This window comes from Melanostigma gelatinosum (assembly GCF_949748355.1).
Source record: "Melanostigma gelatinosum genome assembly, chromosome: 7".
In the NCBI taxonomy this organism is placed as follows: Eukaryota; Metazoa; Chordata; class Actinopteri; order Perciformes; family Zoarcidae; genus Melanostigma; species Melanostigma gelatinosum.
In genome coordinates this window covers 21,749,687-21,766,341 of record NC_136640.1, presented here as the reverse complement: position 1 = coordinate 21,766,341, position 16,655 = coordinate 21,749,687, and the positions used below count along the sequence as shown (strand labels likewise).

At 44.3% G+C, this 16,655-nt stretch overlaps 1 protein-coding gene across 1 annotated transcript; it reads left to right on the top strand.

Annotated features, from left to right (window-relative positions):
- The first annotated feature begins 414 nt into the window (after positions 1-414).
- Positions 415-16,082, top strand: galnt17 (polypeptide N-acetylgalactosaminyltransferase 17). Its single transcript, XM_079272404.1, has 11 exons — positions 415-669; positions 1,546-1,729; positions 4,477-4,643; positions 8,788-8,962; positions 9,699-9,896; positions 10,406-10,523; positions 11,325-11,510; positions 11,822-11,959; positions 12,061-12,156; positions 13,295-13,456; positions 14,789-16,082. Exons 1-11 carry the CDS (start codon positions 429-431, stop codon positions 14,921-14,923), a joined length of 1,800 nt encoding a protein of 599 aa, XP_079128530.1. The 5' UTR covers positions 415-428; the 3' UTR covers positions 14,924-16,082.
- The last annotated feature ends 573 nt before the right edge of the window (positions 16,083-16,655 follow it).

Genomic DNA, 16,655 nt, shown 5'->3' with positions numbered 1-16,655 from the left:
TTATTTAGGAGTATCTGTTCCTCAAGATCACCGTATGCTGGTGTCTTTGTCTTACATCTTCCGCGCATGAACCCTCCCCGTGCTTGAAGTGGCGTTAACGTGGATGAAAGCCGATGGCCAGGCGCCCCAAAATTCCTCAGATGGGGGGGGATGCAACCTAAAATAACCCTGGTGCCAAACGGTAAGAGAGCAGATTTATTACCCAGGAATCGGTGCAATGGCTCACAAATGTGCAGTAACGTCTCTGTTGGTCTTTGCTCTCTCCCCCCCCCCCACAAGGTGTGCCCGTTTTAACCCCGCTTTGCTGAATTATCCCCCCCGCAGCTCTCCGCGCATCGCCAACTGAGGGAGCCCGGAATCTGTGATACGTATACGGCTTCTCCGGAGGACTGCCGACCGCACGGAGCCCGGACACCGGCGACTTTTTAATGGCTTTTGTCTTCAGACGATGGAGGGTCTTACTAGTGCTGAACGTGCTCGCGGTCGCCGGGTTCATGACTTTCTGGGCCAAGTGCAACACGCGCAGCATCCAAGCCGTCGGTCCGGAGGCTCCGGCCGCCGGGATGAGGCCCCGGGGCAACGGGACGGCGCAGGGGCCCAGCGTCAGCCACGAGGCGCTGCTGAAGAGGCTCAGCTCGCTGGAGGATGTGGTGTACAGGCAGTTAAACGGTAAAGAGCAGCTGGACTAGCATGTGATCCGGACGGTCCTCAGGGGATTCTGCTAAAGAAGGAAAAGTCAATGCTGCGTGACTTTCCCATAGACTTTCTCACTGCGGGCCCTGATATGACAATGTGATCTGAGGAAGGTCTGACAGTAGAAACAATAGAGCCCAAACATGTGGGCCTCTCAATCCAACACATTATTTCTGATGCCTGTTCAAAAAATCTAAATCACAAATGTATTATATATTTAAACCGTAACCTCTGTAGATATACAGTATGTAGCAAAGATCAACAACAACATGTGATTCCTTTAAACATCAAATTGTAAACGTCAAATGCTACTTTTTTTGGTGCAGAAATGCAATGTTGTCCTGAATTCTATATATTATATTTTACCACATTTGTGATATTTTTCCCAAGAAACACAACAAACGGCAGAACATTTGACTAGCTTGATTACATTAAAAGGCTTCATGCCTGCGGTACAATGTAGCTCCTCCACCAGCGAGGTCAGAGGTCAGGGTCGACAGCAGAGCAAGAGCGTTCAGTGCCTTGAGCAGGGTGTTTGTCAGCACAGAGGCTCAAAAAGACGTCTTATCATGTGGAACAATAGTCCCTTTAATCACTCTGCCACCTACAAATAAGCCCAGTCACACTGAGGAGATTCTTGCTTTATCCCTAATTTGAAACGGAATGAATTGACCTCAGATGTTTGCCTGTTTTGACAGCGACTGACTACATGCTGTATGTCCGTGTGTGGTTGGAGCTGCGGTGAGCAGCTAGGCTATCAGCCTCGAGCCACAGAGAGGAGAGTGACTCAGCCAGACCAAAGCGTCCTGACATGCAATCTTCTCCTCCGTTTGCCTCCCCCTCCCCCCTCAGGTTTGTCCAAATCTCTGGGGCTGATCGAGGGCTTCGGGGGTCGGGGTAAAGACGGCCTCGCTGCCACGCTGTCGCCGGCTGAGGAGAGCGATGCCAAATACCTGAGGGAGAAGTACGGCTACAACGCCTACCTCAGTGACAGGATCTCTCTGGATCGGACCATACCGGACCACCGGCCCGGCAAGTGAGTGCATGTCAAGTGGGTTCACTTTTTTCGATTCGCTCCCAACGTTGGTTCACAACAGTGTTTTGGAAAATTACATTTAAATATCATCGGCAACACGTTTTCATTGGATCTGCTTTTTTGGGGTATCAAGTAGTTCCAATAGTAACTGTGCGTTCTGTGCATTGACCCGGAAACCCTGACACTGTTTATTTAAAGACATGTTGCTCTGAGTTATTTAAATGAAGCATAGCGATGGTTGTCCCCACTGGCATTAGCTGATTGGCGTCAGCTGTTTCAATAACTTGATCATTCACAGCCGCCTGGTAATCAGCAGACGAGTCTCATCCAATCAGACGCATGCAGGTGCACAACGGCATTTCTCATGCTGGTTCTCTCATGCCAGCAGCTCCCTCCACTTATTCATGCATGTGTTATTCATGCATGTGATTGTTAAAGATGCATGAGGGATTCAGAGCATTATTATAGCTGCCAATAACTTTCTCTGTAAAGGCATAGGGGAGTCCTGTCTACCTGAGTGTAGAATGAAGCGTCTCCCTCTGTGTGAGCGGTGATCCTTGTAGCTTCTCCTTTCTTTGTTGGCATAGTCATGCCAGCAGCACATGCTGTTAAGGGAGATTCTTTGTCCAGTCACGATTTTGTGAACTTATCGATATGTTGATGTCATCGACAGATGCGTCCGACCGAGTTTCTCCAGAAAGAATCACGCAAAAGCACCGCTTTCGATCTTGTGTTTGCCAGCGATGTGCTTGTAAATTCTCGGAAATAAGTCAATCAGCATGAAGAAAAGCATAAAAATAAGACTCGTCGTCGAAAGAAGTCTTAGTACTGCTCTCAAACGGAGGTGCCTGCTGATAGCGCCGTCTCGACTGACGGCAATCGCCGCGGAGGCACAGCGCCCTGCCTACAGTTCCCCCTCAGGTACACACCGTCCGCTTCGTCAGCGCTTCTGCAGTAGTTTGCACACTGTTGGCGCTGGTGGCACCGTTAGCCGCGAGCAGCCATGTTGAGAGCCTTTGGGAGGCAATAGAAACGCTCCTAATCTCAAATGTAGCACTTTTAAAGGAGATTTGTCTCACGGCACAATCTGTGTTGTGTACACACACACACACACACACACACACACATACAGAGGCAGTCCTTGGATTAGCAGGTGGGAAAGGTGCATTTCTATTTGTGCTTGCATATCAGTGATGAATGTGTACAGCGTGCTCTTCCAGATAGCTCTGTGCAGTGTTTTACATCTGCATGCACGGTGCGGGCTTCTTCTCCGTAAATGCTCCTTTTAGGAGTCTTGTCGCTGGCCCACATTGCTGGTTAAGGGAGTAACACCCCTTCTGTTTGAAAGTCAGTGATGATGAGAACGCCCTCGGCCAATCGCTGCCACCAGCTGTGTGTGCGTGTGTTTTGGGGGGGGGGGGGGGGGGGATGGAGGGATCTGAAACCAGCGCTCTCATTTGTCACTTGGGGGGGTCTGTCATGTTTGCCGGGATCAAAGTGGCATGCGAGGCATGTTGGGGTGTGATATCTTCAGGTTTAGCAACAGCATGCATAAGCTGGAGTCTGAGGAGCCTGCTATGTTGAACTGAAGGTCCCTTCACACTGCAGAGCCGGAGGTGGTGCTGAAACGAGAGGGAGAGAGAGGGGGGGGCAATGGAAAGAGACGAAGAAGAAGAAACACGGTAGTTTTGGGGATACACTGATGATTATATGTTTTGTCCAAGCCTGCTTTCCCCAACACGAATAGTAGTAGTAAGAGTTGGCTGATACACCGCTTATGGTCCGTATTGACGCCATCGGCTGATCAGTAACAAGACACTGCAGTACACGGATGCCATCAGCTGATGAGTCAATGAAGCTGTACTTGTAATGTGACAAGTTCCCACTCTCACATTTGTACTCGCTGCTGTTACCGGTTACACTGATTTGCACCATCCCTGCCCCCCTCCTGTTCTTTCCTCTTATTACCATAATTGCTGTGGCGTGTCTTGCCTTGCACATGATGTGGGCTACATATATTTCTCCTATCAGCGTGATATGTAACTGCTGTGTTTTTGTAGACGTTCCCCCTCACACTGTTGCAATGCGTCTTGGTTTCATATGAGCTTCTTCAAACAGTGCCTTTTTGCTTCTTTTGGCAACTGCAGGTCCTTCTGTTCCAAAGAATAGTCCTAAGTTCTTTGAATGAAGTGTTTCTGAATTAAATATATTTCGAGCACAAATATTTTCCACCTCAATGTTTGTAATATTTATAATTCAAGCCCTTTGTTCTTGTGAAAAGATAGATATCTAAAACATCAGGGTTTCTTGTTGGATAGCTTAAAAGGGAGAAAAACGATTTCCTGCCAAAAAGCCGAAAAACCCTCATCCGACCTGATGAATTTTCATGAAAATGCTGGATTTATGATCAAATTATTTAAATTAACATTCAATTTCATGTGGAAAATAAGATTATTGATGAAAGGAATTAAGACAGAAAAGTGAAGGAAGGCGTTTCCTCCTCACCCTGCTTCTTTCCTCCTCATTAGAGCCGCTTAAACAAAACAGAAGTAAATAAATAAAAATAGGCCTCCTATCTGCAGCAGACGCCTGGTGAACGGGCCAATTTGATTGGTTGAACAGGAAGCCTCAGTAAAAAAAGATGCCAGCAGCTCCAGGAGCCAGTTTGGTCCGTTAGGCCAGGCAGGCACGGAGAGAGAGCTTTCCTTTCACAGATGGTGTGGTGTGTTTGCGTGTCTCTTGTGCAGATGCAGAAAGGTCAGCTACCTGAGAGATCTCCCCCAGATCTCCCTCATCTTCATCTTCGTCAACGAGGCTCTGTCGGTGATCCTGCGCTCGGTCCACTCAGCTGTCAATCACACCCCGGCTCACTTGCTCAAAGAAATCATCCTGGTGGACGACAACAGCGATGACGGTCAGTAGAAATGGAAGATTTCCCAAATCTCAAATGAGGGAACTCCTTTCACTCCTTCAGATTTGAATTTGTTCTCAGTGTAATCTGTTGTAAGTGTAACACTGTATGGTCTGTGCTCTCCTGACAAAAATGGGGGATGCAACAAACCTCGCCTCCCTGATCTGACCCGGGTTCACTGAGGTGAAAGGGCTGAAGGCAGCACATAGACTGCACCAAGTTTATCCCCGATTGTTTCCACAAACAAAGGCTTTTGCTCTCAGATTCATGTGAGTGATGCTACAACCACATTTTCACATTTATGGCAACATCTGGTCTGTCAGCTGACATAATTATTTACTCTGCAGCGATGATGATGATGTGTGTTAGCATTTATGTTCCTTTCCAGATTTTCTATCCTTCATAGAATTTCTATGATATGATGATATTTTACGATACCTTATTGATTTGTATTCTGCTGTTGGTTAGCTGGCATTAACCAATAAAAAGGTATAAAATGTTCCACATTTCTTTGTTGGTTGATTGCAGTTAATGGCTCCACTGGTCCCAGCCAGTGTTTAACGGACGGATATGAGCGCGGTGTCAGTCTGGTCATCATCTGGTCATATTTGCTTTCCCCAACAGGAAGCAAATATTTTTCCCGAATGGTAAACTGATCCTTTCAGGCCTCTTCACAATGATTTACAATTGTCTCTGTGTATATGAACCTAACCCTATAACTAAACTAACTAACTAAACATCCCAACATAACACAAACTACATACGCATTGCTATGTTACGCATGAACTTGCTGACACGTTGCTCCCCGATGTGTTGCATCATGGGACAAAGGCAACAAACTTGTGATATGACAAAGAGATGAGCGTCTCCGTGACAGGCGCCGCGGTTGCTGCTGTTGAGGAGCAGCATTTGCGTATCGGTGACTGATGGTGTAGGATTATTGTTTTGCGGGGCAGATGGAGGCGGAGCACCGCAATTGGATGTCACGGGAGAGATGTCCCTATCTTATGTATTGGGAAGGGCTGCTAAGCCCGGCATTGTGAGACGAGACAGAGAGAGGGGGAGAGGGGGGGGGGGGGGAGAGAGGGGGAGGGGAAGGAGATGAAGCCAGGAGAGAGGAGGTAGAAGAAGGATAAAGAGCAAAGGGTGTTGGTGTTCAGAGAGAAATTAATGAAGGAGGGATGAAACTAAAAAAGAAAGAAAGACAGCTGAAGGGATTGAAAATAGGCAAAGTGAAAAGGAGGGAGAAGGAAGAAGAGAGAAACGGAGCTGAAGAGGCATCAAAGAATGAAAGGAGATGCTGAAGGGGCAAACCAGGCTATTAGAGAGAGTGGCAGGAAGAGAGAGGGAGGGAATGGTCGAGAGACAGAGAGGCTCTAAGATAAATGAGGTCGGACAGCGAGGAGGAGAGAGTGCAAGGCGATGGATACCCGGAAGAGAGAGAGAGAATAATCTGACAGAATGGAAAGCAAAGACAAACAAGGAGGACGTGAGGAGGACGTGAGGAGGACGTGAAGAGGGATGAGACGGTCGAGTCTTAAAAGGAAAAGGCTGTTATTCTATCGCTCTTATTGTCATCAGATCTCATGGAAAGATCCAAAAGCAACAACATTCTGGTCTGTCACTCAACACTTCCCCACCCTGCCTGTGTCACTTAGCCCCAAGCCCACCGATTACTGAAGACATACAGCTTTTTCTTTTAAAGCCTCACAAATACACATGGTTCCATCTTTCCTCAAGTTTCTTTCTCTTCGTTGTGCTGATGTTACTGTGTGCCACAACTATGAAAACCCTTGTTATTCAAATTATTATTTTTTCATATTAAGTTCAGTTCAAGTTATTTTGCAGAGCCCCAAATCACAAATCTGCCTCAGAGGGTTTTGCAATCTGTACAGCATACAACATCCTCTGTCCCAGGACCCTCGCGCCAGAAAAGGACCCTTTTCGGCAGCAGGACGGTGGATGCAGTGCCACTGGTCATTGCCATGAAGTGACACGTGTGGTGGAAAAACTATTCAATAGTACTGAGTGAGTCCTATAATACTGAACACTGAAAAAAGAAACATTGAGGAAAGAAGTTTGTCTGTAAAGTATTTATTCCCACACAGAGTGCCTGTGTTGTCTGTGGGATGGAGAGTGTCCTGTGTGCAGTTTGAGCTCATCTTTTAAAGGGTCAGAGCATCAAAAGAGAAGGGGGGGGGGGTGTTTCTCACCAAGACATCTGGTGTGTTTCTAATCTACACATTTTACAATAGTACCTGCAATAAAACATTGACTACAGATCCTAATCTGTACATCCTGTGGTTTACTACCTCGAAGATAAACATTCTGTTATTACTATCTGCACTCCCTACATCAAAGATCTACGACTGATCTGTTCTAAACATTCCACAAACCTTTTCGGATTCTTGCTTTTGAAGGAGGCTGCAGCAGACACCCCATAGAGGTTTGTCAAGCATTGAATAAAGCACAATAAGATAGTCGCAGTACAACATTATACAGCACATTGAAATGTTCTATCACACACGTCAGTCAGTGCTCTCTGATGTGTTGTAATGGAGGTGTATGGCGCTTGGTCTTTGAAATAAGAACGATGTAGGACATTATTCTTTCAAAGAAGTGTTTTCCAGCGCTCTACTCCTCTCTCACTTGAAATGGCCGGTTGGCTGAGAGCCAGCCATCCATCGCAGAGGGGGAAGAGATTGCAGCGGCTCAGAGGGCGAGGCATGCAAACAAATACCTCTCACCGCTCTCACCGCCTGCCCCGCGAGTCACCCGGCTCCGTGGCCCAACGTGTGTGTGAACGATGTGATGTGTGTGTGCTTGAGAGAGAAGACACAGCATGGGAAATGAGTTTGTGAAGAAATCATAAGAGGCAGAGAGAAAGAGATGGAAAACACAGAGAGCATGAGAAATGTGTTTTTTGTTGAAAGGAATTTTTGTGTGTGTGATGCAGAGGAAGAAGGGTTGCTAGTGGGGGGGGGGGGGGGCTGATGAGTAGATTGACAGATCAAAGGCGGCGCAGTCTTTGACACTCAGGAAGCCACAGACTCTGGTGTTGTTTTGGAGTCGGCTGGAGCTCGAAACAGAACCGCGGGGAACAGAGAGCAGATTTGACGTCGTCTCTCATGTTTCTGTGGGTTGTTCATTCATTTGTGTGTCTTTCTCCTTATGAAAAAAAACAAAAGGATCATCGTGTAATTGCTGCTTTTGGTTGCTTATGCCCGCGTCAGGCGGTGACAACGGTCTGCATACATCACAGTTGGTGATCTGGACCTGGACAAGAGATGATACGATAATCCTCCTAATAAACCGGGGGAATAACTGATGTGAAGCTATTACAGGTGTACAAGCTACCTCAGCTCACCAGCAGGCCAGCTGAACTGCTCAAATATATGTTTTGCTTTAAGATTCTATAAACTCATTATTTGTGCTATTATGGCAACATTGGGTCTGTCAGATGACTGAACTATGTTCTTGCAGCAGTGATGATTTGTGTGCAAAGTGTGTTTGCATTTTCTAAAAGCTTGTGCAGTCTTCTCCAGATTCTTTTTCATGAAGTGCTGTGACGTCACATCTGGAGGCTGCTATTGGTTGAATGTAATTAAATTGGTTAAATGTAATTCACCAATAATAAGCGTTGAATGTGCAACATTTCTTCATTGGCTAATTAGTTTATGAAAAGAAGCAGTCAAATTTAGTTATTTATTTAATTATGTAGCGAATCACTTTGAAACACTGTGAACATATGTTAATGGCCCAAATTTCTATTTCTTTTCAGTCATGGAATCAAATGAAATCACCCACTAGAGCAAGTAAGTCATGAGTGATGCACAGTACTGAACATATGGTACAAGCTCAGGTTGGCGGAGGGTAAAGTAGAATCTGTGGGCAGATCTCCATCAGTGTCCTTTCTTTGGTAAGTTTTACTGAGAGCTTTAGAGAACTGATCTACTATTTTACCCCCTTTCTTTATGAGGTCAAAGGTCAGGGTGAGCTACTGTGCTGCAAAACGGCTTCAATATGTTGTCCGGAGACTCATCTAGAAGAAAGGATGCTGCTGTGATCTCAGCTTTAAGGACAGTCTCTCTAACCATCACCTGTTGTTTGTGGTTCTTGTGCGTTGCCTTTGTTTGACGGCCTGCAGAGCAGCTGAAAGGACCGCTGGAGGAGTACGTGAACAAGCGCTACCCCGGCCTGGTGAAGATCGTCAGGAACCAGAAGAGGGAGGGACTGATCCGAGCCAGGATCGAGGGCTGGAAGGTGGCCACCGCCGAGGTGACGGGCTTTTTCGACGCCCACGTGGAGTTCACCCCGTCCTGGTGAGTAAGTCCGGCATTTTTAGGATCTCCTTCTCTCTCTCTTGAATGAGTACAACCCATCGAATTACACAACACGAGAAGAAAACGGCAACAATGATGGACTTAGTGTACCACTTTTAAAATGAAAGTTACAAAGTGCTTTACCGAATCATCCAAGCAAAAGGACAAAGGAAAGCAGAAGCAGCATGAAAGGAACTCGCAGAAAGCAATTTCACACCTGAGAGGTTTTAAGATAAGGAGAGGAAGAGACGGGTAGAGCCTGCAAGAATCAGGTTTAAAAGATACCCGAGGACATACAGCTCATCAAATAACAAGCGGAACGTAACGCGAGCAATGAAGTACACATGGGAGATTTCTCAGAAGCCTGTTCATAAAAGCACATTTCAAGGAATCTTTTAAAAGAAGAAACGTATTCGGCCTGGACGTAGACACTTGGCTGCTCACAAAAAAATGTTGCTACATCCCGCTGACACCTTTTTATTAGGTCTCCCGCTCGTTTTCCAGCTCAGTGCGTGCCTTAGAGTTCGTACACAACCCAGTTCACTCAGCATAAATAGACACAAGCCCTCCAGAGCTGCACTGAGCGGAATCAGATAGAATTAGTCATAAAGTTGGTTCAGCTTGAAGGACCTTGTAACCGACTGAAGTGGGCGAGAGAGCGGAGATCTGAAGGGGAGCTCTGTGTCCCTTTTAGTCCGTGTGCACATATGTGTGTGTGTTTTTCACTCTTCGTCAGGGCCGAGCCGGTGCTAGCCAGAATAAAGGACGACCCCAAGAGGATTATTCTGCCTTCCATCGACAACATCAAGCACGACACGTTCGAGGTGGAGCGCTACGAGAACTCGGGCCACGGCTACAACTGGGAGCTGTGGTGCATGTACATCAACCCGCCCAAACAGTGGTGGGATGAGGGGGACATATCCGCTCCCATCAGGCAAGCCAACTTCATTTATAGAAGCACACACTCCGATGAACATGGATACGAATGCAACAATGGTCGCGTTGTCAAAAGTTCATCCTCCTGGGATGAGTGAGGGGGAAAAAGACAAATATGCTGCTGAAATATGCTGCTGACACTGCCTCGAAGTGTTAAAAAAAAGAAAAGCTTAGAGTGTCTGCACTGGAAATGGGATTTTTATAATCTGTTTAACCGGATAATTGTGTTGAATCTGATTTTCGAATATTAAAATTCTAAATAAACACTGATAATTTACCAGATTAGAAACATAGAAAATAGAACAAAAAAATGTAAAAATAGAAAGTGAAAATACATGCATCCCATTTAAACATGAACAAAAGCTTGCAGCTTCGCATACTGAGCATCTGCATCCATACTGTATGAAATCATATACAACCACATTCATTCAGGTGTAAATGTACATTCACAAGGCTACACACACCTGCAGGTCTTAACGTCAGTTTGTTGTGTTCTCCTCGTCGCAGGACTCCCGCCATGATTGGCTGCTCCTTCGTGGCCAACCGCGACTACTTTGGGGAGCTCGGCCTGCTCGACTCGGGCATGGACGTCTACGGAGGGGAGAACATCGAACTGGGCATCAGGGTTTGTGTGTCACCCAGTGTCCTCTCTTTTTTGTCCCCACTCCCGCTGTACCCCTGTAGCTTTAAGTGGAGCAGTGGCCACCGTAGCGTGGCACCGCTGATAAATGAGGCCCCATTAAGAGTCCTGGAGGACAAGCCCTCTGTGTGCTGCTCACAGCAGGGCAATGGTGATAAATGGGTCACATGGAGCGGGAAGGTTGCTGCTGCACATTTGAGAGAGATTGGATAGTTTGTTGTTGTAGTTCTGCGGTGTTATTTTGTTGCTGTTTGTCTAAAAGACAAAGGAAAGAATATCCAACATTTTCCAAATCTCTCTCAGTGTATATGTGACGAGTAGTGTTTTAACATTTACCTTTGGGTTCGTGTTTCTTTCAAACCCATTGCATCATTTCGTCACTGATGTTGACATTAAATGAAATGAATCTGTAATATGAATCATATAATTAATACGCAGCTTTGCACCTCAACAGAACACTGCGCTCTGTTTTAGTTTTATGCACATGTGGTTCAGTCTCATCACTCATCACCTAACAAAGGCTTGTGTTTCCAGCAAAAAGAGCTGGTGGAGACCAAACTAGAGCTAACAGGAGAACAAACACTGGACTTAAATGAACCCGGTGATCAGGAATATCATTCCAAATGCTAATGAGGCATGTATGCTGTTAGCAGTTATCAACTTGAGGTCAGGGATATTGTGGTGGTTGTAGGCTTGTTTTGATATTTCCTGCCCTCTTGTGGCCAAACCAACGTAATTGCTGGCTTTAAGTTGATTCCCCTGCTCTTTAACACCACCTACCTACAGGTGTGGCTGTGTGGAGGCAGCATGGAGGTGCTGCCTTGTTCCAGGGTGGCTCACATCGCACGGATGAAGAAACCGTACCACAGCAACATAGCCTTCCACACGCGGCGTAACGCTCTGCGCGTGGCCGAGGTCTGGATGGACGAATACAAGTCCAACGTCTACCTGGCCTGGAACATCCCCATGGAGGTGAGCGAGGGCCGTTGCTGTCACTAGTCCTAGTCACCACAGTAAACGTCACCACGCTGGTAGTGCTCATTACTGTGCTCTTCTGTTGGTGCTGTTGGTGCAAATATAAAGAGCAACTCTTCCTGTGCTGCAGACTTTTTTTTAATCGGCTCTTTTGAAAAACAAATGTACAAACTTCTTGTATGAACTGGGAATTAGTTGAATCATTATCGTGCTAATCAATACAAAACCATAGCAAGATGGATCATATTTGTGTTCAAATATTGCAACTATTCAAAGACTCCCTATAATGACTCCTCGCGCTTTTGCAGAACCACGGTATTGATTACGGAGACATCTCTCAGAGGGCTGCGCTGAGGAAGAGTCTGCAGTGTAAGAGCTTTGAGTGGTACCTCGACAATGTTTACCCAGAGATGAGGAGGTACAACAACACGCTGTTCTACGGCGAGGTGAGGTGCATTTACATGAGTGGAAGTAAAAAACACTAAGTATACCTAAATACTCTTGGGGTATGTTAGGATGCTAAGTCAAACGCTTTTTTTGATTTCAGATCCGTAACTCTAAAGCGAGCCACCTGTGTATGGATCAGGGCATGAAGGAGAACCACACGGCCACCCTGCACCCTTGCCATGGATGGGGTCCACAGGTACAACACGGACACCAGAGTGCATCTCTCACCACTTCCTTCTTGAAAACCCCAGTCCACTCGTTAGCATCTTTCACCAGTGACATGATTGACAGCCTCTTAGGAGAGGAGGCTCTGCTGTCAGGATAAAAATGTCTCTGTGTTGCACTTTTTTGTGCTGAGTCAGCCAGTGTCAGTTCCTCAGCCCTTCGGTCCGCTAAACTTCAGTTCTGGTAGTGAGTGCAGCACAATATCACCCTTTCTACAAAAGACGCGCTAATGTTGCATTTCTATGTTATCAATCGGGACAGTGGTCACGAGAGTTAAAATCTCTCACAACAATTGGGTATGCGATGGGAAACTTAACGGGAGACACAATGTACCGTGTTTTAACAGTAGACACAATGTACCGTGTTTTAACAGTAGACACAATGTACCGTGTTTTAACAGTAGACACAATGTACCGTGTTTTAACAGTAGACACAATGTACCGTGTTTTAACAGTAGACACAATGTACCGTGTTTTAACAGTAGACACAATGTCCCGTGTTTTAACAGTAGACACAATGTACCGTGTTTTAACAGTAGACACAATGTACCATGTTTTAACAGTAGACACAATGTACCATGTTTTAACAGTAGACACAATGTACCATGTTTTAACAGGAGACACAATGTACCATGTTTTAACAGTAGACACAATGTACCATGTTTTAACAGTAGACACAATGTACCATGTTTTAACAGTAGACACAATGTACCATGTTTTAACAGTAGACACAATGTACCATGTTTTAACAGTAGACACAATGTACCATGTTTTAACAGTAGACACAATGTACCGTGTTTTAACAGTAGACACAATGTACCGTGTGTTAACAGTAGACACAATGTACCGTGTTTTAACAGTAGACACAATGTACCGTGTTTTAACAGTAGACACAATGTACCGTGTTTTAACAGTAGACACAATGTACCATGTTTTAACAGTAGACACAATGTACCATGTTTTAACAGTAGACACAATGTACCATGTTTTAACAGGAGACACAATGTACCATGTTTTAACAGTAGACACAATGTACCATGTTTTAACAGTAGACACAATGTACCATGTTTTTGCCTGTTGTACGAGTGCTGTCTCTGTGTTTTGCCTCAGTTAGGACGTTACACCAAAGAGGGTCAGCTGTTCCTGGGCCCTCTGGGCAGCACCGGGGACGACACTCGCTGTGTGGTGGACGATCAGATCGGCAGCTTTCCTCAGCTCCTCAACTGTGACAAGGTGTCCAACGTGAAGCAGAAGACGTGGCATTTCTCTCAGGTGAGAAGTCGATCGAAAACTGTTTTCCTTTGTTTGCTCACAAGAAAAGCAGAATTTCATATTATTTTGTGAGTGCTACATAAGGAAACCTGATGTGAACCTTGGAAAAAAAGCATAGAGGTGTAATTGATGGGATGGAATAAGATTAAACCTTTACCTTTTGGTGCTGTTATAACGTGCTAGTAATACAGGTGCGTGTTGCATGCTGGAGACCAACTTTTTGTTTTTATAATTCAAACTTCCATTTCATCAATGATGTTCCTACTGTGTTGCATGACAGGAAAATACTGTTGGAACTTTGATTTAGAGTTTTTTTCCAGTCCAGAGAAGTAGAAGGTACCATCATTGACCACATCGCTGCACATTAGGCTCTAAATATTGAGTGAGTGCGTTCTTCTTTGGGCCCTCTGCAGTCTACTTAACGGTCACATTGAATAGGTTCAAACTGGGACTTATCGGTCCAAAGTATGTTCAGCTAGTGTTCAGTGCTAACCCTAGACTAAGCTTCTATTTCTCTTGTGAAGTTTGAATAATTGCTTTGCCAAAGCAACATGTTGCCTATTAATTCCCACTGGTTTTAGGCAGCATTATTGTGCACTCAACACTCAAACAAGAACCTGATCCTATTTAAATCTGCACATATATTAAAGCTAAGCTTCTTTGAACAATGTCTGGGGATTTCTTCTATTCTTAATGAACTGTTGCTCAGAGGTATCTTCGTCTCTTTTTGACTGTCTGGTTGATATATTGTGCAGTGTTTTCATCTCCATCAACAAGACAGACCCTTCATACAAATGAACATATTTGTAATGAGGACTTTGTAGAACCTAAAAGCATGAAAGATCATAAAAGATATATAGGAATGTCCTCTTAGCCACCTAATCAAGCTTTTTTGGCATTAGATTCCAAACTTTTAAAAGATTATAGTACACAGTATATACTGTGTACAGTTGTACACAGGTAGTAATGAATATAATTCATATAATATAGAATGCGGTTGTAGTAAAGTATGCCATAAATAGATCATAAAGTATAGTATGTCATAACCATGTCATCAATAAAGTCCGAGTATAAGATGTCATACCATGGCATGTCACACAATTATGAAAGGTTTGTAGTATAATATGCCATAAAGAAGTCATTAACATGTATTTCATACACAAAGTATTAAAAAAGTCCCGTTCATTTTTCACAATTAAGAATGAAATAATGAATACATAACCTGAGAAGATTAAATGAAAACATCTGTGCACATCTGGCATGGGTCTTGTCCCATCCTGTTCCAGTCACATGTGGTACAATGGCCATCTGTGTCTCCTCCCCGCCCTGCAGAATGAATCTCTCATAAATCGAGCCACGGGACGCTGTCTGGAGGTGATACCGGCTAACGTTTACTTCGGCCACCTGCTTGTCCTGCACCCCTGCTCCGGGCAGAGGTGGACCATCAAGAACACCATGAAGCAGTAGCCTCGTAGACTCGCCAAATTCACCGGGACCAATGACACACGAGGACATTATCAAGAGCCGTCCCCTGACCTCGGCTAGGCCGAGGGACAGCTGATGGGGGACAGACTCCTCATATTCTCAAGAGAAGACAGAGGTGGTTTGAAAGAGAAGTGAGCGGTCAATATCTCAGTGATACGAGGTTTGTGAAAAGTGTTTTGATTTTCACAAAGTGGACGTTCAAATGATGCAAATTTAGCATGAGAACTGTTTCTCCATCTGACAGGCTTTCGATGTGACGTTGCCATTATTCCTCTGCCGCTTCTTCTCTACCATGTTTTTAGGTGTAACGATGGAGATGTGATGAGCCAAAACTCTGTTCTGTCTTATGTGTGTGTGTGTGTGTGTGTTGGGTTAAGGTTTCTATCTTCATCCTCAAAATGTTTCTGTTTTATCTCCATTCTGAATCATGTTCTGTCTTTGAAGACGTGTAGAAGATTAAAACACCTGTTACATCATCAGTAATATGCACTGATCAGAATCCATTGGTAGTTTGTTATAAGCTTCATTCGTGGTTCTCTGCTTTTTAGCTTAGGTTTCCTGAAAATGAAAGAGTTTCTACTTATGACAGGCATACAATCTCGTTGAACATTAATGTCCTAAAGTGATTTTTATTTTCTCCCTACTGAAGCCTAGACCTTGTGAATATCTATAATTTGAAGCTAACGGAATAAACAATAACTATAATATGTAAATATAACACAGCGTATTTGTTTGCAGTTGCTGTAAATCATCTCAAAAAAGAAATCACATTTCCGAGGGCTACTGGGCTAAAATCATGGTTTTATATGTCGTGGATGCATTTGTCTTTTTTTTAATTGTCATTTTTGCTCAAAGCATTCGATAGCACCGAATGCAGTACATCTTGTAGCATGATTGTAAGTACTGTATGCACATGGGGACAAAGTTTAGTCGAGGTGATCCTATTAATCCTGTAAACTGCTGAGTGGCATAAATACTGAAGATGGCCAAACATAACAGGCTGCAGCCTGAAGCACTTTTCTGGACACAGAGTCTGCAGACTAAAGGAGGAAGATGGAATCAGGAAGGGAAGAGTGCACAAGTGTTGTGGAAATGCTGGAGGCCTTTGAAGCCCGTATTACTATTGTATTGAGATGTATATGATGTCATGAATTCAATTAATTCCATGTTATCAGTTGGATTTTTTTGCTCTCAAGATTGTCTTCCAATAAACAACTGGTTTCCTGGTTTTTGCACGGTTACTATTTCTGACGATAGAGTTGCTGTTTTTGAATGTTTGATGAATTGAGTACAGTATTGATTGTGTTTGATAAAACTGAGTTTAACGTAATTTCTTTAAAATATCATAATACAGTATGTCAACGTTAATAAAAAGTCATAGAAACCCTTGCATTGATGTCAAAAAAGCTATGAAAGCACCATAACATAGTATGTCATGAAAGGTAATTTAAAAGCCATAGTATAATATATTTTAAAAATACTAAAAAGCCATACATAGTACAGTATGTCAAAACAGTTATAAAAAGCTCATAACAAGTCAAATATGTCCAAAATACATAAATAAGCAATATCATAGTTTGTCGAAAAAGTCATGAAAAGCCATAGTATATTATGTAACGAAAGAGCCTCGAACCCGGGGGATCGAGTCTCGACCACCAAAGATAAATGGTCGTTTTGATATCGTCCTGTTTGGGCTGCCTTTGTCTCAATGTGT

Bases quoted from the DNA above. Each gene is read 5' to 3' on its own strand.
- galnt17 (XM_079272404.1), top strand. From the start codon at position 429: ATGGCTTTTGTCTTCAGACGATGGAGGGTCTTACTAGTGCTGAACGTG. The intron at 1,730-4,476 runs GTGAGTGCATGT...TCTCTTGTGCAG, and splicing joins CCGGACCACCGGCCCGGCAA to ATGCAGAAAGGTCAGCTACC. The intron at 9,897-10,405 runs GCAAGCCAACTT...TCCTCGTCGCAG, and splicing joins GACATATCCGCTCCCATCAG to GACTCCCGCCATGATTGGCT.